At 37.2% G+C, this 21,941-nt stretch overlaps 2 protein-coding genes across 4 annotated transcripts in view; one reads left to right on the top strand and one right to left on the bottom strand.

The window, feature by feature from the left end:
* Positions 1 to 9,319, top strand: part of FOLH1 (folate hydrolase 1) — a 60,938-nt gene extending 51,619 nt beyond the window's left edge. Inside the window, exons 16-20 of one of the 3 annotated variants that reach the window (XM_057748964.1) lie at positions 1,853 to 2,117; positions 2,390 to 2,471; positions 6,913 to 7,005; positions 8,309 to 8,527; positions 8,670 to 9,319. In XM_057748964.1, coding sequence (XP_057604947.1) covers positions 1,853 to 2,117; positions 2,390 to 2,471; positions 6,913 to 7,005; positions 8,309 to 8,498 — 630 coding nt within the window. In that variant the 3' untranslated portion in view covers positions 8,499 to 8,527; positions 8,670 to 9,319. Of the gene's footprint in view, positions 1 to 1,852; positions 2,118 to 2,389; positions 2,472 to 6,912; positions 7,006 to 8,308; positions 8,618 to 8,669 lie in introns of those variants that run through there. The other 2 variants (XM_057748963.1, XM_057748965.1) reach the window with 2 other exon arrangements.
* A 6,412-nt stretch (positions 9,320 to 15,731) lies between these two features.
* Positions 15,732 to 21,348, bottom strand: LOC130860901 (tripartite motif-containing protein 43-like). The gene is made up of 6 exons (XM_057749441.1): positions 20,938 to 21,348; positions 20,174 to 20,269; positions 18,634 to 18,864; positions 17,918 to 17,940; positions 17,308 to 17,405; positions 15,732 to 16,231 (listed from the first exon to the last, which is right to left on the bottom strand). Exons 1-6 carry the CDS (start codon positions 21,346 to 21,348, stop codon positions 15,732 to 15,734), a joined length of 1,359 nt encoding a protein of 452 aa, XP_057605424.1.
* Between the last annotated feature and the right edge of the window lie 593 nt (positions 21,349 to 21,941).

Here is a 21,941-nt window from a genome sequence, read left to right as displayed (position 1 = left end):
GTTTCCTTGGGGTACAGGTGTGTATTATGCCACTTTTTAATGTGCTGAGCTGGGAACAAAGTGAACTCTTTGTTCTGGAATCCTGTGTATTGTAGTTGGAGGAAATTTTTTTTTCTTTGATTATCCCATCTTTCCTCATTCTCAAACTATTATTAATTTGTTTAGCATCTGGGCGATTATTTTTCAGTGTTTTTATCTGTTCTCTTGTGTTCCTGTCTGTATCTTTTTCTATTGACACATTCTGTGATATTTTTCTCACCTCCACCATTCATTCATTCTTTTTTATTGTTTCCCTCCATTCCCTGTAGTACCTCCTTACTCTGAGTTGATTTTATTTTAGTTTGTGTGCTTGGTCTGTATCTTTCAAGTTAAAGGCTTTCTTCAAATGCCTAGCCATCTTTGGCAATCTGTCTTATTTGGGAGTGAGACCATAAAAAGCTGACTGAATCCCTGTGTGCAGGGGTGGTACATGTTGAAGGGGAAGCTTCACACGAGAGGGATTGAGAACACCTGTTCTCCAGTTGCTTTGTTGGGAGCCAACTAACACTGAGAATCTATAGGTCTTTTGTCTTGGGCTATTCTCCCCAGACAGAAAATCTTTATAATCTCTTACCACTGGGGTTGTTGATGAGGGTAGGTGTTAATATTATCTACATTTTACTTATGAGAAAACTACAGCAAAGAAAGGTAAATAACTTTTGGGTTAATAACCTCTCAAAGTTATTTCGTAATAAGTCCTGAAGCCTGGATTCAAACTCTGGCAGGCTAATTCCAGAGTCCCACTCTCAATGCACCATTACATAAAGTATTCTATTAAATCAGTATAAAAAAAAGAATAAATAGATAAGCATCTAAAAGATTGGCAAAAAGCATAAATCAGCAACTTAGAATTTGAAAAGTTGTACCCTCTTGCCTTTTGTGTGTGTTCTTGTTTTCTTATACCTGTTTGAACATTACTTCTCTTCTTAGTGAGATTTTTGGATCTACTACTAAAATCCTCACTGTTCAGACTCTTCACTTGTCAGCACACTGCTTGACAGAAAAGTACTCATTCATGGAATTTCAATCATTAAATGATTTGCAGCATTGCCCTATATAATATTGTATCATGCTTATTTCCTTGCTTCTTCTAATGATTCTCTATCTTAAGTTATTTTCACTCATATGCAACATCGTCTTGAGTTTTATTTCAGAAATATTTCTATTACAACTCCTGTTTTCTTAAAGGCAAGAATATTAGTTTTTTTCCAAGATAATTTTTACAGTATTGTTTATGTTATACACAGATACTTTTTTACTAGTGAAAACCTGGGGCGGGTTTCTTTATTTTTAAAATATATCTGTTTTAATTAATTAATTAATTTTTATAAATTTATTTATTTATTTATTTTTGGCTGTGTTGGGTCTTCCTTGCTGTGCACGGGCTTTCTCTAGTTGCGGTGAGAGGGGGCCACTCTTTGTTGCAGTGCACAGGCTTATCATTGCTGTGGCTTCTCTTCTTGCAGAGCATGGGCTCAGTAGTTGTGGCTCACGGGCTCCAGAGTGCAGGCTCAGTAGTTGTGGTGCACGGGCTTAGCTGTTCTGTGGTATATGGGATCTTCCCGGACCAAAGCTGGAACCTGTGTCCCCTGTATTGGCAGGCGGATTCTTAACCACTGTGCCACCAGGGAAATCCCTGGGGCGGGTTTTAATATTATAATGTTAACCCTTTAGTAAGTGGCTTATTGAGATACTTAAATACTTTACTCATTACTGACAAAAACATTCTTACTGATATTAATATAAATATACTATGCATTTTATATAAGTTGTATTACAAGAGATATATTTTGTTTTTTGGTTTTTTTTGTAGGCAACAAACAAAATCAGCAGCTATCCACTGTATCACAGTGTCTATGAAACATATGAATTAGTGGAAAAGTTTTATGATCCAGCTTTTAAGTATCACCTTGCTGTGGCCAAGGTTCGGGGAGGAATCATCTTTGAACTAGCCAATTCCATAGTGCTCCCTTTTGACTGTCGAGATTATGCTGTTGTCTTAAGAAAGTATGCTGATACTATCTACAATATTTCAATGAAACATCCAGAAGAAATGAAAACATACAGTGTGTCATTTGGTATGCTGCCCTTCCTCTTTCAAAATTCACAATCAGTATGTTTCTATTAATCTCTAAAATGTAATACTTACCTTAGGTCCATTTATTATTTATTGCTATTCCATATGATCAAATATTCTATGCATATAAAGGTATCTTCTATTTCATTGATGCCTGTCTTGCAATATACAAAATATAAATACCTTTTTAAATACAAAAGAGAACAGCTTCCTATATTGCTCCCTTTACTTAGACTATAGAACAATGCTATTAAGTCCTAATTTCTATTTCAGATTCACTCTTTTCTGCAGTGAAGAATTTTACAGAAATTGCTTCTAACTTCAGTGAGAGACTCCAAGACTTGGACAAAAACAAGTATGTTCTATATATATAGATATAAGTTATGCATGTAATAGATATAATGAAAAAGAAATACTAGTTGACATCTTTGTTGTTGAAGTATCTTTGGAAAGTTTCTTTCTGCTTTCTTTCTCTCCATTCTGACACATCCCATACAGGGCTGCCGTATCTCTCACAGAGATATTTTTGACATTCTGAGTGGCATGTGTGCTGTTGAGAAATGCTGGTGCTGCCTTTACTACTAACTGGGTAGTAGTTATCAAATTTCAACCTCAAGATTTCCTCCACTGTATCTCCCCATCTTTTTCCAGTTTTATCTCTTGTTCTTTCAGCATCTGTTCATCATACTTCAACCAAACTCATATTCCCAAAACACACCTCCATCCTCCTCCTTCTTTATGTCATTACCCCCACAAAGGGTTCCTAATCTCCACTTCCACCTGGAAAATATATTCAGATTAGCAAATAAGGCAAAGCCATTATTTTTTTTTCAAATGTTGAGCATTTGGGATTAATTCTTGTAAAATCACAAAAGTAAAAGGTAATACGAACAAAATTTTAAGATTGGAGAAAAAGAGAATATTGGGGACAATTTTTTAAAAGTAGAATTTGGGGAGTGAATATTTACTACATATTACATGTATTATGGTGATACAAATATCAAATCATCGGGGACTGATAGAAAAATACATAGAATGACAAAGGGCAGACAGACCGAAAAATAGGCTAGTGATATATAAGGATGTATTTGTAATGAAGGATATATTAAAATCTAATGAGAAAGAAAAGTATTCAACAATAATATTGTATAAGCTCTTTCAGGAATTGATAAGCAGGTGAATTTGAAATCTCACTACACATTCTATACAAAGATAAACAACAGGTATAGAAGAATTTTTTAATAAAAATTGAAATATCTTGGAAGTGAGATTACAGATTTAGAAATGACAATGCAATCAGATTTGAGAACATTAAAATGGTTAATAGTATGAAAACTAATAATCCAAATCAAAGATAAAAGACTGGAAAAACTTTTATAGAAAATGTGGACTGGGGTGGTATAGACATTATAAAAATTTTTTTTGAAAATTGATAAAAAAATCAAAATAACAAAGTTGGAAATGTTGGCAATAGACAAGAGAAATAATTCGAAAAGAAGATACCACCTGTACAGAAACAGATATAAAAAAATTCGAATTTACTATTAATTCAAAATTACAAATGGAAATAATGTAGTGTTCAAACTTACTAATAATTCAAAAATACAAATGAAAATAATGTCATACTATTTTCATACCAATGAGTAGCAATTTAAAACTTGTTTGTGCACATTGCTACAGGCAAGTACATTGAAGCAGATGCTCTCATGTTTTTCTTTCTCTCTCTCTTTTTTTTTTTTCTTTTTTATACTTGGAAAACATCATTTTTTATTTTGGTAAAATACACATAACATAAACTTTACCATTTTTACCATTTAAAAGTCTAAATTCAGTAACATTTAGTACATTCACCATGTAATGCAACCAGCGCCACTATTTTTAAAATTTTTTAATCTCCCTGAAAGGAAACCCCACACCCGTTAAGCAGTCACTGCACATTCCCCCAGTTTCTGACAACCACTGATCTGCTTTCTGTTTTTATGGATTTGACTATTCTGGATATTTCCTATAAATGGAATCATGCAGTATGTGACCTTTTGTGTCTGGCTTCTTTCACTTAGCATCTTTCAAGGTTCACCCATGTTGTAGAATGTATCAGTGCTTCATTCTTTTCATGGCTGAATAATGTTCCATTGTATGATATACCACATTTTATTTTCATGCAGTCATTAGTTAATAGATATTTAGGTGTTTCCTCCTTTGGCTATTGTGACAGTGACACTCTGAACATTTGTGTACAATTTTTGTTTGAGCACTTTTTACAATTATTTCAGGTATATACCTAGAAGTGGAATTACTGGGTCACGTGGTAATTCTGTGTTAACGTATTAAGGGACTGCCAAACTTTTGCACACAATAGTTGCACCATCTTATATTCCTATTGGCAACATATGCATGTTCGAATTTCTCCACATCTTCATCAGCCCTTATTATGCTGTTGTTGTTTTTATTATAGCCATGCTAGTGGGTGTGAAGTGATATTTCCTTTGTAGTTTTGATCTGCACTTCCCAGTGACTAATGATGTTGAGCATCTTTTCATAAATTTGCTGGCCAATCGTATATCTTCTTTGGAAAAAGTCTGTTCAGGTCCTATGCTCATTTTTTTTAATTGCATTGTTTGCCTTTTTGTTGTTGAGTTGTAGAAGTTCTTTATATTTTCTTTTTTTAAATTTTTTCTTTTTTCAGATCTTTATTGGAGTATAACTGCTTTACACTGTTGTGCCAGTTTCTGCTGTACAACAAAGTGAATCAACTGTATTTATACATATACCCCCATATCCCCTTCCTCTTGAGCCTCCCTCCCACCCTCCCTATCCCACCCCTCTAGGTCATCACCAATCAGATCATCGAGTTGATCTCCCTGTGTTATGCAGCAGCTTCCCACTAGCTATCTATTTTACATTTGGTAGCATATTTATGTCAATGCTACTCTCTCGCTTTGTCCCTTGTCCCACCTTCCCTGCCCCCCACCCCGCCCCCACCCTGTGTCCTCAAGTCCATTCTCTACATCTGCATCTTTAGCTATTAAAAAGCATAAATACATACTATTAAAGTTTCTAGGGCCATGACAGGGTTCTTACACTTTGCCATAGTTTTTCTATTCCTTGAATTTTTTTTCTTCAGGAAAGAGTCTCAAGTTTGAGGAAATAAAATGGCTTCTCAGAGAAAGTTACAAATTATAATACTGAATAACTCAAAACATCCTCAATACCTATGAGGACAGCAATTACTAAACGCTCAAATGTGCACCAGTTTAAACATTTTGTAAGCAATAAAATTGATGATTATGAAGGAAGTATAATAAGATACTTGTAATAAAATGTTACGCATACAAAGAGGTCATGAAATTGTACATATACAATATTTTATTGAATATAGAGAAAATCTTACAGAAAACTAATCAGTATAATAATTGTGTTATCCTTGGGTGAATATGGAGATTTTTTTTTTCTTATACTTTAAAATTCCAAATTTTTGTCAATAGTGCTGCAGCAAACATTATGGTACATGTTTCTTTTTGGATAATGGTTTTCTCAGGATATATGCCCAGTAGTGGGATTGCTGGGTCATATGGTAGTTCTAGTTTTAGTTTTTTAGGGAAACTCCATACTGTTTTCCATAGTGGCTGTACCAATTTTCATTCCCACCAACAGTGCAGTAGGGTTCCCTCTTCTCAGCACCCTCTCCAGGATTTATTGTTTTTAGATTTTTTGATGATGGCTGTTCTGACCGGTGTGAGGTGATACCTCATTGTGGCTTTGACTTGCATTTCTCTAATGATCAGTGATGTTGAGCATCTTTTCATGTGTTTGTTAGCTATCTGCATGTCTTCTTTGGAGAAATGTCTATTTAGGTCTTTCGCCCATTTTTGAATGGGGTTATTTGCTTTTTTGATATTGAGCTGCATGAGCTGCTTGTACATTTTGGAGATTAATTCTTTGTCAGTTGCTTCGTTGGCAAATATTTTCTCCCATTCTGAGGGTTGTCTTCTTGTCTTGTATGCTAACTCATAAATATGGAATCTAAAAAAATGATACTGATGAACCCAGTGACAGGACAAGAATAAAGATGCATATGTAGAGAACAGACTTGAGGACACGGGGTGGGGGGTGAAGGGGAAGCTGGGATGAAGTGAGAGAGTAGCATTGACACATATACACTACCAAATGTAAAATAGATAGCTAGTGGGAAGCTGCTGCATAACACAGGGAGATCAACTTGATGATGGGTGATGACTTAGAGGGCTGGGATAGGGAGGGTAGGAAAGAGTCGTGGGAGGGAGGGGATGTGGGGATATATGTATAAATATAGCTGATTCACTTTGTTATACAGCAAAAACTAGCACAACAGTGTAAAGCAATTATGTTCTAATAAAGAGCTTTAAGAAAATTCCAAGTTTCTTATGTGGGTAAAAAAAAGTCAACAGTGTTAAATAAATTTTAGAGAAATGCCAAATACTGTACAGTTTATAAAGCTGATTTTCTATCATTAAATAAATGATGTTTCTTCCTTCTGGGGAACTGCCTGATGGCATGGTATGATAATCTAGAACACTGGGCTTTCACTTCTTTGAGCATTTCTGTATTTGTCTTATCATCTCTAAATGACAATTAAGGTACAGTTTGTGTCTCTATATTTTGTTTACATATCCTGAAACACCTGCAGCTGTGTTTTGTGCATAATGAAAGTAAATGCTGGCTAAAGTAGCTGTGTTTAGTTTTGTTCTGAGCTTTTAGTTTGCTGAGTAGTGCACATATTTTCATGAAGCTACAACTGTATTCCTTTCCTTTTCTAGCCCAATATTATTAAGAATTATGAATGATCAACTGATGTTTTTAGAACGAGCATTTATTGATCCTTTAGGATTACCAGACAGGCCTTTCTATAGGTAAGGATAAAAATATGACTCTTTATTTTAATATAATTTTTTGCACTGTGGGAAAAATATAATTGATTTCTTGCAAGCAAATAAAAAATTCCAAAATATATGTAGTAAATGATAAATATTTATTTATATAATGTAATATGATTACTACTGATCTATTTTTTATTGTATTTTTTGTTTCTGTATATAAAAGAGTATGTGTTCATTGTAGGAAATTTAGAAGACCCAGGAAGCCAGAAGTAGAAAATAAAAATCTCCCCAATTCTATTTGTCATATATAAAATCATGCTTGTCCTTTGGTATACATAATTTTAGCCCCTCTCTTATTTTGTTTTAAATATATGTGTATTTATGTGTATATATGACATAATAAATATGTACTTATTTACTCTATCTCTTAATGTTGACATTTAGTTTTTTCCTTAATTTTTGACAATCATAATAATTTCTGATAAACACCAACTGTCCCCAGGTTGATCTTACTAAGTATTCAGAAAGAGTCAAATCATTGACCAGCCAGAAATGGCCCCATCTTTCTGTTTAGGGATTATCTATGAAAGAATTAGAATTGGGAGTAAGGGCATCATTCAAACAGGGTGAATGGTCTCCCCCTGGTGGCGGGATGGTGCCCTTTCCTTCTTTACCTCTTTACTGTGGGACTTGTCCTCTTCCAGGGCTGTTACACGCACTGGTGTAGCTCCTTCAGTAAAACATCATCTTCTTCCGAGGTCAGGTTGAATGTTATAAAACTGTTTTCAATGATTCTTCATGCTTGACGCTAGGTATTGTAACAGGACTTCTTTTTTAAATGGGAGGAAAACACAATGATAGGTTGGCTGGTCACAAATGAGACCTTATCATCACAATTGTGCTACATTTCAGAGGACAGAGTGGTGTTTCGAAGTTATCACTGCTTTGCAGTGTGCCTCGAGACTGATCACTGCATCTCCCAGACCTCAATTTCATCCTCTTTGAAATGTTAATGTCGACTTTGTAGAGCTTATTTTCAAGGATTAGAAAAATTAGAGGTAACTGATTTAATGCCACACGTGATCCATAGCAGGTGACAGGCTGTTGCTGTCATTGCTGTCATTTTTGTTGCTCTGAGCCACTTTAAATCATCTGTCTAAAGTCAAAATACAATTAATTGCTATGTATTTCATAGACTAGTCTTTGGAGTTTGAACTTGGAAGTTTAGTTGACAAGTGGCAATTAGAATTATACAATCCATGAATTGTAGAGTGCCCTGTTTTTTCCGTTATGTCTATCATTTGAGCAACTGATTGCAAATTATTTTTATCAACAGGCATGTCATCTATGCTCCAAGCAGCCACAACAAGTACATGGGGGAGTCATTCCCAGGGATCTACGATGCTCTGTTTGATATTGAAAGCAAAGTGGATCCTTCCAAGGCCTGGGGAGAAGTGAAGAGACAGATTTCTATTGCGTCCTTCACAGTGCAGGCTGCAGCAGGGACTCTGAGAGAAGTAGCCTAAGAAGTTTCTTCAGAGAACACATTGAATCGGTATGATGTATCCGTCAGAAAGAATCATGTTGGATGTATTGATAAACTGAAAAATAAAGTTGTGTACATATATACATATACACATATAGATACAGATAGGTACATATATCCATCTAGGCATTCTTTTTTCTTCTCCCTTTAGATCAAATAAGAAAGATGGATGATTTTTTATAGAAAGTTATTCTGAAGTTGAACTAAGTGTTGAAACTAAGAAGAGCCTACAATTTTAATACACTTATGTGGCATTATCAGAGAATCATGTCTGATTAAGGACTTCCGAATCTACTCCTGTCATTGCACACATAGAAAGCATCGGTTTGTTATAGAACACACTGGAAAATGCACAGGGCTGCTCCAAGCCAGAGGCCTTGGTCTGCCTGACCTCCCAGGGCTGAGAGAATCACTATATTATTTCACTAGCTGGGCAACTCTAGTTTAAACACATTGGAGGTAAGTATAGTCTCTCTATAACAGAAAGGATAATTACTTTTTTAAAATTAGCAAATATGTTGTGTATACCAGAAGGTATACATAACATATATGTACAGTGATAAGTAATTAAAAAATGAGCATTTGTAAACCCCCTGCAATAACCAGATTGAGAAAAGGAACATTACCAGTATCTTTGGGTCCCATGTATACTGCTGACCATATACCTTCCTCTTCTTCCAGAGATTCTCACTTTCTTGAATTTTATGTTAATCTTTCCTGTTATTCATAATTTTACCATACATGGCTGTATCCCTTTCATATTTTTGGCTTTGTGTATTTTTAGAATTTTTATAAATAAAATTGTACCATGTGTATTTTTCTAGGACTTGATTTTTTCACTTACCTTTGACATTTCATCCCTGTGTTATTGTGGTTATAGGTCATTAGATTTCACTGACATAGAGCATTTGCTTGCATGGATTTAACACTTATCCAGTCGAAACAGAGAAACCACACAGAAATGTAAACAAGGAAAGTTAACATAAACAATGATTAATTATAATAGCATTGGAGCAATGAAGTATTGTTTAGTCGAAGGTAAAAAGAAGTTTAAAGAATATAAGAATTATGGATATATGGAACAATCACCGTCCCTTGGATTGAGGATTGCAGGAACATGTAGATATTTTCTTAAATAAATTAGGCCACTGTATAAACCCAGTCAAAGTGATCTGAGCTTGTGTTTACACCTACGATAACCTAATCTCCTTTAAGAGTGTAGTATAATATCCTAAGAAAAGTCCAGTCTTTGGAAATTCTACAGAAGGGTTAAAGAATACAATTCACATTATCCAGAAAATAAAAATCCTCACTGTTGGACATTAGGATGCCAAATACAGCCGCCAGTGAGTCCTCTCTTAGAAAGCAAACAGCCTGGCTGACTTTGACAACTTTTCCTCTAAGACTATCATCATGAGACCATTTATAATGCTCATCTGTTGCTATGGAATTTGGAGATAGTGGGTTTCAATCCACCCTCTCTTCCTAAGACTACTTGAAATTGTTCTATCAGCTGAGGATTTGAAAATAAGTTGTCTCCCATGTAATAGGTGGTTCGTGTAATTCCATAATGCCTAATAGGTAGCCACATGTAGATATCAAGCACTTAAATGTGACTATTCTGAATTGAGCTGTGCTGTTAGTATAAAATGCATGCTGGACATCAAAAACAGTATAGGAAAAAGAATATAAAATAGCTCTCTAATATTTTCAATATTAATTATATTTTTAATGATAATTTTTTAATATATTGGTTTGAATATATTATTTAAATTCACTTCAAGTGTTTTTGGTTACCTTTTATGATGTGGACACTAAGGAGTTTAAAAATACATATATGGCTCAGATTATATTTCTATAAAAATTTTATTATTATTTTATTCTTTAAATCTTTTTTGCGTTAAGCATTTCAGTTGTATTTTATTAAATCTTGTGATTAATTTAACCACATTTCCAAAAACTGTTTTGTGTTTGCCTTATCTTTCTAACTCTCTAATAAGTTTTCTAGGGAAGAAGTCTCAGCTGTCTTGTTTTGGTTCACCTACCATACCTGAGAGATAAAGGTAAGTGTTTCATATAGACTGGATTGTGTTGAATCAATTGAGAACACAGGTAGTGAAATGCCATACTTTTGTATATCTTTAACGCCTTTAGTTTATAGATGTAGCTTTAAATAAATTTCAGCAAATTTAAATAAATATTGACAGCTCAGAGTTATGTATAAATCAAAAACTCTGGGGGAAAAAAAGAGGAAAAAGATTATGCTCTCCTCTTGGAAACACAAATAGGGCACGCTTAGTCCATTTTAGAAGAGATTACTGCATTTGTTTCATTTTATAAAGGACAATTTGTTACCTGGATCTGATTCACATTATAACTCGTGGTCTTGAGGCTTTAAAATATGAAGGGAAAATAGGTCAGTAAGAATCTAAACAAAAAAAAATTGAAAACATTCTGGGCATTTAAAACAGAAGGAATGTAGTGCAACCAAGTTGTGTTACACTGGTTATACTGCTGAAATGAGACACAAGAATAGAAATAAGAGACAGCAGAACCACTCAGAGATTAGCATCAGCAGGAGCCACCACAAACTAGGGTGGTAGTGATATTACTTATTCTCAGAGCCAGAGTCAGGGATGGAGGATGGAACCATGAAGGAGGTGGTGTCTGAGACAGAGAAGAAATATAGGGACTTCTCCCTTTCTCTCACCCTCTAACGTCTTTCCAGAGCCTGCTAGACACCAATTTGTATAAAAGTTTTGGAATCTCAGCCTATAGTGTCAGGCTACATGAGATAAACAACAAACTAGGGGGAAGATGTACAGAGATTCTGAACACATTCAAGTCCCAGCCGGGACAGTCCATTCTTTTTGGCACTCAGCTTCTATTTTCCTCCTGCTATGTATTTCTTATGCAACTGCAAGAATTAAATAAAAACCAGTGATGGAATATTTTAATTGAATAATATTAAGGATGCATCCAAGCAAAACTTTTGAGATGCAATGAAAGCAATGCTTAGAAGGAAATTTGTAGCACTGAATGCACATAATTAAAAAGAAGAAAAGCCTATCTCACAGAGATAAAGAAAGAAAAGCAAATCTATGGCAAATAAACTGGGATTAAAATAATAATAAATTTTGCAGAAAATTCTGAAAATAAAAAAGAAAAGCAGACAATAAATAAAATCAACAACATCAAAAACTGGCTTTTTGAATAGAGCAATTAAACTGATAATCCTCCAGCAAAAAAGAAGGGATGTTTAAATCAAGAATAAGAAGGCAAACATAGATTCCTTAGACATTAATAAGGTAATATGAGGTTTTTATGAACAATTTTATGTCTTGGCACTTGACAATTTAGCTGATATGAACAAATTCTTTGAAAAACACATCTTACAAAAGCTGACAGAAAAACAAATAGAAAATTTGAAATGACAGGATTTATATTGAAGGAATTGAGCCCATATTTGAAAAAAAAAATGTTCACTAATCTTTCAGTGAAATCTTCCTAAATTTTAAGGAAAAAAACCCAAAAAACCCAAAACACCACAAATTTAGACATACTCTTTCATATATCAGAGAGAGAAATAATACTTCCCAAATCACAATTTTGATATCTAAGCCTGACAAAGGTATTAAGAGAAATGAAAATTATGGTACAGACTCCCACATAAACATAGATGGAACAATTCTAAACAAGAAAATGAGCTAATCAAACCTAGTGAGAGAGAAAGGCATTATATACCATGTCCTAGTGGGGTTTGTTTTAAAAAGGTAAAGTCTTTTAACACCTGAAAGCAGAATGAAACAAACCCTAGTGGGGTTTGTTTTAAAAAGGTAAAGTCTTTAACACCTGAAAGCAGGAAAAAAAAAAAATATATATATATATATATATACACATACACACACACACACACACACACATATGTGCAGGAAAAAAACATTTCGTGTAACTCAACATCCATCCATGCACCACTCAGGATAGGAAGGTGCCAGAATTTGTTGGTAGCCTGGCACTGGTCATGTCAAAATCCATGTTTCAGTCCACATGGATGTATAACTGCTTGTGCCCTGGCCTCCCACAGCATCCCTCACCTGCCCCAGGCCCTGTCGTGGGAGATGAATGAACTGAAAGTCCCTTTTTTAATCTCCCTTGTGTAAACTGATCTTCCCTGGGCATCACTAGGCATGACAAATTATTAGTGTTCCCTTGGAAATATTATTTGTTCCATCTGTTTTTTATTTCCAAAGTGTCTGATATTTATGATATTAGTATCCCTCAGCCTAATAAAAGATATCTTTTTCAACTGCCTATTTTTAGATTCATGTTCAAATTGAGATTTTATCGAGCTAAGTCCATGAACCTTGGTGAATTTACATCTGACAGCTGTTGCAGAACTAGCACATGGCAGAGTAGATATTTTCTGCATCTTTGCAGGCTCAGTGTTGGCCATCTCAGGGGCTCAAGACATTTTAATTTTTTTTTTTCAGGAGGCTTTTCTCATGGAAAGGTGAGGGGGGAAAGGATGTTACGTTCAGTCAGGGGCTGTCTGTTTTCTTCTCTGACTCAGATTCCAACTGAATAGTTTTTCATCCCTTACCGGGTAGGACAGAGGAATTTCAAGCAAAACTCTAGGAAATCTATGCCAAAGGGAGGGGACTCTCCTCCTTGCCAGTCCCTCCTTCCTTCCCTCCCTCCCTCTCTCTTACCCTCCCTCCCGCCCTTCCTTCCTTCCTTCCCTCCTACTTCCTTCTCCATATAAAGTAGGACAGATTGGGAAGGAGAGAATTTGAGGCAGTAGCCACTGCATCAAGTCTATAAACAGGGGAGGAGGGGGACTCTACTGGGAGAATGACTGTAAATATGAGTTATTATTGCTCCCAGCTCTAATACCACCCACCCCTCCTCCTGGAAATCCACGCAATTAAGGTTCTTGGAAAACAAAAACAAAAGAAAACAATGAGATAATTGAGCTGCTGGGTATAGAAACAATGGTTAGACTGTTTATCCTGGAGTGAAAAGTGTTGCTCTCATCATCAGTCCATGATCCATTCCTTTTCTGTGGCTCTCTCCTCATGGACCCCTGTACTGGAACTGCAGTGGGGCGTTTGGATGGGAGGTGGGCTAGGGGACTTGAAGAAAATGGCCAAAGTCTTAGTATCTCTTTTCCTTACTGCCTCAATTTAGGAGTAAGCCATTCTCCAACTGGGAGGGAATAGATTGTGCGCAGCAGTATTTCCATATGTATATTTAAACTAATCTGCCAATAAAGGGTTTCTTTCTGACTTAGAAAAAAAAAAATACAAACTTACCTGTTTCATTTGAAAGAGGTGCTTCACTTGTTTTCCAGGCTGTATCTGCATTTATTCTCCGTAAAAACCGCAACTCTTTTCTGCTTATATATATATATATTATCCCACTGATATATGAATGATATTGGAAAATCTGTTTAGGACTAATGCACTCACATGATTCTTTTTTCTTTTTTTCCCCTTAAAGTTCCTGTGTTGTTTTTTTTTTTTTTTCATTTTTTGTTTTCATAAACATTTGCATTTACTTAGTTGTATCTTTTATATACAAAAAAAATTTGAGTGTTAATTTTGTTTCCAGAAATCTTAGTGATTTATTTTACTGTTTATAAGTGTGTTTCAGGTGATCAATCATAATATCAGAAGTAGTGATAGTATTTAACTTTTAATACCTGAAATTTATTTTACAATGTGTCTGAAACAGTGTTGATAGTGATGCTATGTTCTCGTCCTGGTTATGGCTTTAAAGCTGATGCTTCAAAGCTCTAAAGCAGCGTTTCCAGTGATGTGCTGATTTTACAGAATTTAAATTATTCTTAACATGTTGAGTCAATATCTATTTATTTATTTTTGGTTTTAGTCCATGATGGGTATTAATTTGTTTATCAAACTGTTTCTTTCATCTATCAATCTGATTTTTCCTCAGACACATTAATATAAGGCAAATATATTAATGGGTTACTTAATAAGTTCTGTGACTTTCCGGAAATGAACCCACATATTCATGCTTCATTGACAGTACGACAAATTCAGGCAAATTCTCTCCACCTTTGTTATAGCAGCAAAATCACATTTATGCAAGGGCTCTGGGTATGTAAAATTTATACCTTCCTATTTCTGATGACCTAGATGTTTATTGTGTGTTCCAGAGTAACATGACCCACAGGAAACATGGCGATTACCTGAAGTCTAAGCACTTCTTTCACTCCCTTCCCTAAATTTTTTTTTTAAATATACAGTAATCCACCCTTATCCACAGTTTTGCTTTCCTTAATTTCAGTTACCTGGTTGTTAAAACCTTGTTCATAAAATATTAAATGGACATGCCCAGAAATAAATAATTCAGACGTGTTTAATTGTGAGCCATTCTGTGTAGTGTGATGAACTCCCACACCGTCCAGCTCTATCCCGCCAGGAACGTGAATCATCCCTTTGTCCTGCTCATCCCACCCTCCTTCACTTAGTAGCTTTCTGGGTTATCAGATCCACTGTCCTAAAATCATGCTGCTGGTGTTCAAGTAACCCTTATTATATTTAACAGTGGTGCCAAAGTGCGGTAGTAGTGATGGTGGTATATCGGATATGCCAAAGAGAAGCCACACAGGGCTTCCTTTAAGAGGTGCTTTCTTTCTTTATCTCTTTTCCCTTAATCTATTGCAAAAGAGAAGGATCTGCAAAGTCTGAGTTCTCTAAAAGAAATGCTTATCCCAATCTCCAAGGGCAGTGGAGACTTCCCTGTATATCAGTTTTCACCCTGAGGGTGGATAGCTGTGTAGGACAGAGTAGATCACGAGGAAGGAGGAGAAGGTTGGGGGCTGACCTGGGTCTGGTTGGTGAGCAGGCCTGTTTATGCTGTGCCAGCCCTGGGTTCCTGTACTGGGGACCAGGAAGTGGGAAGCACATGGTCATATTGTGGTGAATCCAGCAAGCTCACAACAGAGGTGAACAACCACAACATATATTCCAGACACAGGTCTATAAGGCAAGATTTTATTGTCAAGAAGAAGGAAGAAACCAACAAAAGTTTGCATTTGACACTTTCACACCAAACAACAATAAAGAAGTTTCCATTACAGTAGAAAGAGCCTAAAGACAATGAAGTATCCTCGATTTGCTGCACCTGAGCAGGGCTCCCTCACAGAAGGAGTCCTGAACGTCCAGTCAGGGTCCTGACTTGGCCCTCCTCACGTGTGGCCAGTGCAAATGAAAGGCCTGACAGGGAAAGTGCACACACCATCCTCGTACCTCCAAAGGAGGGAGCGCCTGGCAACATCCACAAAACTCACACTCCCACTGTCAAAGTCAAGGAACACACCAACCCTGCCCAGGGGTTTCTCTATGTACACAGGAGTGGTCGGGGCGGTGGTCCAGAGCCGGTAATGATGGTCCTCCTTCACACACACAAGGAGAAAGTTGTCCCTGTTGGATTCCTTCAGTATGCTGTCCTCCTTCCTTATCCAGGAATCCTTACAGACGCCTACAGCCCAGTCCCAGGAGCTGTCCACATGCACCTCCCAGTATTGTTTGCCAGAGGTGAAGCCCCGGGCTCCCCATGCAGCAGAATACTGTGACGTTCCACCATCCGAAGACGCATAGAGGCTGTCATGTGTACACGTCAAACTTCTCGCATCATCAAACAGCCTGATGTGCTGACTGCTTACTTCGTTATTGAATGAAACTTTTACTGTGGAGAGATGAGAGAATATGCCCGTCAAAATTAATGTTAAAAATAAAATTATCTACCAGAGAAGAGAGTCCACGAGATTCTTATTGGAAAAATATTTTAAGATTAGAAGAGCAGCTCTGACTAGAAAGTATTGGATTCAAATGTTGCCAGCATATCTGCTGAAGAAACAAATAACTAGTTACCATGGAAAAAACTTCCCACAAGTTCAGAAATTTTAAATTAGAGGAAGATCACAGCTATTCTGGCTGGGTAGTTTTCATGGCATCTAAAAGCCTGGACACCTGGGCATTGATCACCTCCAAGACCATGACAATATATCTTAGCTCCATCTCTCACACCCCTGCTTAGGGGAAAAATACATTGTAGAATAGAGAATCGGTGATCATTCTATTTCAGTTAAGTTAGCAAATGGATACTGAAAAAACAAAAATTAAGTGTGGCTTTTTAAGAGTAGTTTCCTTGCAGGGTTTTTCTGATTTTGGTATGTGGTTCCAACCTGAGGCCTCATCTTCCACTTTCTGCTAAGGAACCTCCAGGGTCATGTTTATTATGGAGCTCCGTGTGGCTCATCATTTGCTTCCTGGTGGTTTATGCATTTAATTTTTGAGCCTTATGCATTTTTTTCAGATTGTATCAATAGAAAAACACATTACACATTCAATTGCTAAAACTTTCAAGCAAAAATGTTTTTAAACTCTAAGTAACTGCATTAGACTCTGAAATTGGAATATCCTGGATTCATAACCTGTTTTCTAGAATTCAGTGAACACCTGATATTGTATGTGATGGTACTTCTAGGGCTTAAGGAGCCATTTTGGAGCATGTCCTTTTTTTTCATTATACAAATTATTTATCAAATGTATAAGTAATTGATGAGGTGTGAATCACATCTGTCCCTGCGGCAGCTTGTATTTTGTAAGAATTTTAGTGACTCTGTGACGACACAGGTCTATACGTGCCTCTTTGCAGACTGTTGTCCTGTACTAGGTGAGAGATGAAGAGGGAAAGATTGTCTGTGGAAACCATGATGGAAGCACCCTGCAGGGTGGACACACCGATGGGGAGACACTCACCTCGGAAGCGGCTGAGCCAGTCCATCAGCCCAGACATGGGTCGTGCACGGAGTTCTGGCAGCAGAGGCTGAGGCAGGTGCAGCTGTGCCGACTCGCTCCTGCAGGGAGGGAAGTGCGCTTAATCTTTCTGCTGCCCAGGGTTCTTAACCACAGACTTTAAGATAAGTGGGCATCCTTCAGCTCAACATTCTTGGTCAAAATCCTTTCTCCACCCTCAGGGAATAGAACTGTGCCATTTTTGGAAATTTATTTTCACTATTCTTCTTGGCCTGATTCCAGCCCATTTCTCAGAGATACTTACCTCTCTTATCTGATGCCTGAAAAAAACTAGTCCTTGCACTTCAATGTGTTTATGATTTTGAAATCTAAACTCAGAAATAATTGGCCTTTTAGAAACCTTTGCATTGAGCTGGACAACAGAAACCTCCCTTGGCCACAGGAGCAAGTAGGCTAACTTCCTTTTAACAGGAAATCATATGCAGTGAAACAGGCACAGACACGCATAAAAGCAATGTACTATTATCTAGTAAATTATGTCATCACTTTGTTAAATGCTGCTTTATCTCTTTCACAGCCCTCAGGGTGTCCTCAACAGCATTGGAAAACTTACCATTTCAGTTTGACTTCCAATTCCTGTCAAGAAAAAAATAAAAAAGATAATTTAGACTTTTTCATACATAGCTAACCAGGATTTGGGGGAAACTTCAGTAGAGTTCTGAACACCACCTCCAGAAAAGAGTCTCAGAAATCCATTTTCCTTTTCTTCCAAAAAAAAAAAAACAAAAACAAAACCCTCTAGCACTACATATTGCACATGGACAGAATGCAATTTCTTGATGAGTTAACAAAGCTGAGGGTGAAAGAGAGAAGGAGAGAAAGAGAGCAAGGACAAGGGTAATGATTGGACAACCCTCAGCTATCTGCAAATTGGTCTTTCCTAAGGTTTGTCCCAAAGGGTAATATGCCCCAAACTAAAGGCAACTGAAACCTTGGATATCCCAACAGAGGTGGAAATATACATATGAGCGTTTCCCAGATTTCTCCCATTGGCCATTTGGAGACCAAAAAATTGAATGACAATACATAAGTTGTTCCTTTCTAATTTTGACAGAAGCAAGGTACAAAAGAAGCTTTTAAGAAGGGAAAATTCCCTGGAAAATCTCTAGAATTGCAATCCTGTAAACTTGCTCAATCATGATTTGGATGAATTGTACTTCATCTACATTTCCACCTAGAAGAGACTCCCCTAGTCATGACTACCATGTCATGGAAGTCAAAGGTGTGAGCTTCACATAATGTATTTTCAAGGCAGTCCTCAGTTCTTACCTGGAGCAGCTCCACGTCTGGTTTAGAACACATGTTCATGAGCTCTTTGTGTATTACTCTGAGGTCTGTCTTCTTTCCAATCATTTCCTCTTGCCTTTTTCTGATTTGCTTACACAACTTTTGGCCTTCATTTATAATACTCTCTATGCAGTAATTTTCTTCCTCCTGGAGAAATGGAGGTGACATCTGATAAGTTTTCCTAATCATGTCTCCATGTCGATACACGTAAAACTGTTGGGAGATGGATTTCAACAACAGCATTTAGTTTGCTCTGATTCCTGTTCTCTCCCAAGAAGCTACATCCATCCCAAATTCATGTCCTCCCTCTTCTCAGAAACCAAATTCATTTCTCTTTCCATCATTTGTTTCCCATTCTTCAAAACCAGATCAAGAGCCAAACCCAGTCTTTCCTCAAACCACTTTCATCTAATTCATGAGTTCCTGAAACATCTGGAGAAAAATTTTTCATGGATCATTTCTTTCATATGCCTCCTGTCAGATCTGAAAGACCCCAGGCAGGCAATTGAAATTTATGGGTGATTCAGAATCTCAGGGAAATCACTGCATACATCCTATGCAATATCCTCATTTCCATGTTAATAAGTAAATTTATGTCATTTAATACCTCCTGAATGTCACAGCCTGACTTTCTCTCTTAGCAGCCATGTTCCATTTTACTCTCAGCATTGGTGTCCTCAGGAAATACCTTCCTAAGAATCTCACTGCCTGAGCTCAAACACATGGCCAGCCTCATAGCCATTTCGTTCTAACCCCGCCCCCACCACCCCATGAATGGGTTTCCATCCTCCCTCTGTGGAGCTCCCAGGCTCCTCCTTGTGTTGTTCTGAAGGCTGTTCGTCCTGATTCCACTGCATATGCCCCCCAGTACTGATGGATTCACTCTCACTCTCCACCTCTGTTTTTCTCCTTGTTTCTTTCCGCTCTGAGGTTTTGCTTTAACGTGTCACATTTTCTCCTACTTGAACAAATATCACTCTCTAGATAGTGAGCTGTCACTTTTCATCATGACAGGCACACTTCCTTAAACGGCTGTTCATGTTTCGTTTGTATTCCCCTAGGCTCCTGTACTAAATGGATTTAAGTACTTTTTCCCCTGACATGCCCTTTACCTTCTGGAATGTATGACTTACAGAAATCTGTGCCTGAAATAACCCTTGGATTTTTAATACCCACTTGAACTTCAGAACTGGAGTTGATCTTAAACCTGAGAAAATTTCCCTGAGATTCTAAATCATGCATATGGAATCATCTACGTCACTCCATTGGCCTCCACCTAAGCACGTGCGGCACATTCTTCTAATTGATCTTTTGTTGTAGTTACTGATCCACTACATTCTAAAGCTCCCAAGAGACATGGGAATGTTGATTGAAATGGTGGATGGAATATTTTTTCTGATGGTGTTCAACCCATTCTCTGGATTTCTTGATACATGGTGATTTCAGCTCACATTATTAATGGCTAAGTTTCTAGCACATCTGCCTCAACCTCTTTCAAAGAGAAGTACATTCTCCTACTTACCATCCAAGGGTCAGTTCCTCTGCCATCTTTCTTGAGATTTCTTTCAATTTCTTGGATCTTTTCCCATAAAGATCTCATCTGGTTTGACAGCTTCTCCTGTAAAAGAACTATGAATTTTAGTAAAAGAAATGCAAACAGAGTGAGGTTTCAGAGCTCAAATGATGGAGTGTACCAAGGGTTGTTATATACAGGTCCTTGAGGGAGACACCAAGGACCATGACAGATCATCACGTTTCCCTATTCTTCCTCACTAATGGTCAGTTTTGTGAAATTCTACAGTGCAGAGCCACACGCCATTAGGTAATCATCTGTCTACGGTGTGACTACTTTTCAGGTAGTAACAGTTACAACCCAGTTGTAACAGAAATTGGATCTAGTGATGCTCATCCCCTGCTAATTCCAATGTACTGTATATTCTTTCTTTGTCCAGAATTAGGAAACCTGTATCCAATGGAAGAGACTTTTTACACTTAGAGTTTTTAGAGCCAAAGAGTTCTCTTAAAATGAAGGCCTTACAGTGCCTTTAGCATAATAACATATCATTCAAATAACTTCAGTGAACTTCATTATCCAACCATTGGATACAAGTTCCATAAAGCAGGTATACTGCTGTATTTTCTTCACAGCTTTATCATTGCTCACTAGATCTGCACCTGACCCTCAGCAAAAAGAGGGCTTAATCATCATCACGATCATCATCTCCTTTTAATCTCTTAGGTGTGCTGTCCTCCAGCTTTCAAAGTGCTCCCAGAGGCATCACGTACCCAGGACTCCTCAGCAGCCTCCTCAGTGGGACGGTGTCTGTGAGCCCTGTGCTCCTGACTTTGAGAGCAGACCACACAGAGCCAGCTCTTGTCGGCTTCACAGAATATCTTCTTTGTCTCCTTGTGTGTCCCGCACACATGTTCCTCAGAGTTCAGGAACCGCCTGAGATTGGCTTTTCTGGCGATGGACACCAGATTCTTCAGAAGAAAATTGGTTTTGAGGCTGGTCTGCTCTGATTGTTGCCTGCACACTGGGCAACGGGCAGGATCTTTGGCTTGCTCCCAGAAAAGACAGAGACAGGACCAACAGAAGCTGTGCCCGCAGCCTATGGTAACTGGGTCTAGAAGGTAATTCAGGCACACGAGGCAGGTGAGCTCTTTCTGGAAGGCTTCTGGGATGTCTGAGTCCATTTTTCTGAAGGAAGAAAATCAGGAGTTTATTTCTCTAACCCTAAAGACAAAAAAGGTCTAAACAAAATCAGACTTAGGTTGTGACTAAGTAATACACTACTTTGGGAACAGAAGAGGCTGGATTTTTCATTTGACACAAATGGAAAGCTTACAGAGAAAGAGAACTCTCAAAATCTGCAAAAAATTTTCTTAGCTGCTAAATCAACACCATTTATTTCTTGCCCTCTTTTCCCCTACCTAAAGGACAAGCTCAGTTTCATCGAGATCTTGTTTTCCTTTAGATAGCATGAGCTTCAGGAGTTTAACCTGATTTATAGCTCTACGTGGTGGTTCCTGATTGCCATAAACAATCATGACACTCAATGTCAGTCATTGATTTAGTGCAAGACACTTGACTATGCTTGTATTTTTATTATTTCATGTAATTGTCAGGCCTTTTTCCTTAGATGTCCTTTTTTTGTCTCACTCTGAACCCATATCCCCGAATTTTTTCTTTCTAAAACACTTTCTGAATGTATAATAAAGAAATGTGTAGTAAAGAGGAAACTAAATCTTGGTAAGTCGGATCCTATTCTAGCCAGAACTGATTTACA

The sequence above is a fragment of the Hippopotamus amphibius genome, chromosome 9 (assembly GCF_030028045.1).
Source record: "Hippopotamus amphibius kiboko isolate mHipAmp2 chromosome 9, mHipAmp2.hap2, whole genome shotgun sequence".
NCBI lineage: Eukaryota > Metazoa > Chordata > Mammalia > Artiodactyla > Hippopotamidae > Hippopotamus > Hippopotamus amphibius.
The sequence above is the reverse complement of the archived record's forward strand: the minus strand, read 5'-3'. Positions and strand labels throughout refer to the sequence as shown.

Coding starts and splice junctions, on each gene's coding strand:
- LOC130860901 (XM_057749441.1), bottom strand. CDS start 21,348: ATGGACTCAGACATCCCAGAAGCCTTCCAGAAAGAGCTCACCTGCCTC. Junction 17,406..17,917: donor TTGGAAGTCAAACTGAAATG/GTAAGTTTTCCA, acceptor CCCTCCCTGCAG/GAGCGAGTCGGCACAGCTGC. Junction 16,232..17,307: donor CTGGCTCAGCCGCTTCCGAG/GTGAGTGTCTCC, acceptor ATCTCTCCACAG/TAAAAGTTTCATTCAATAAC.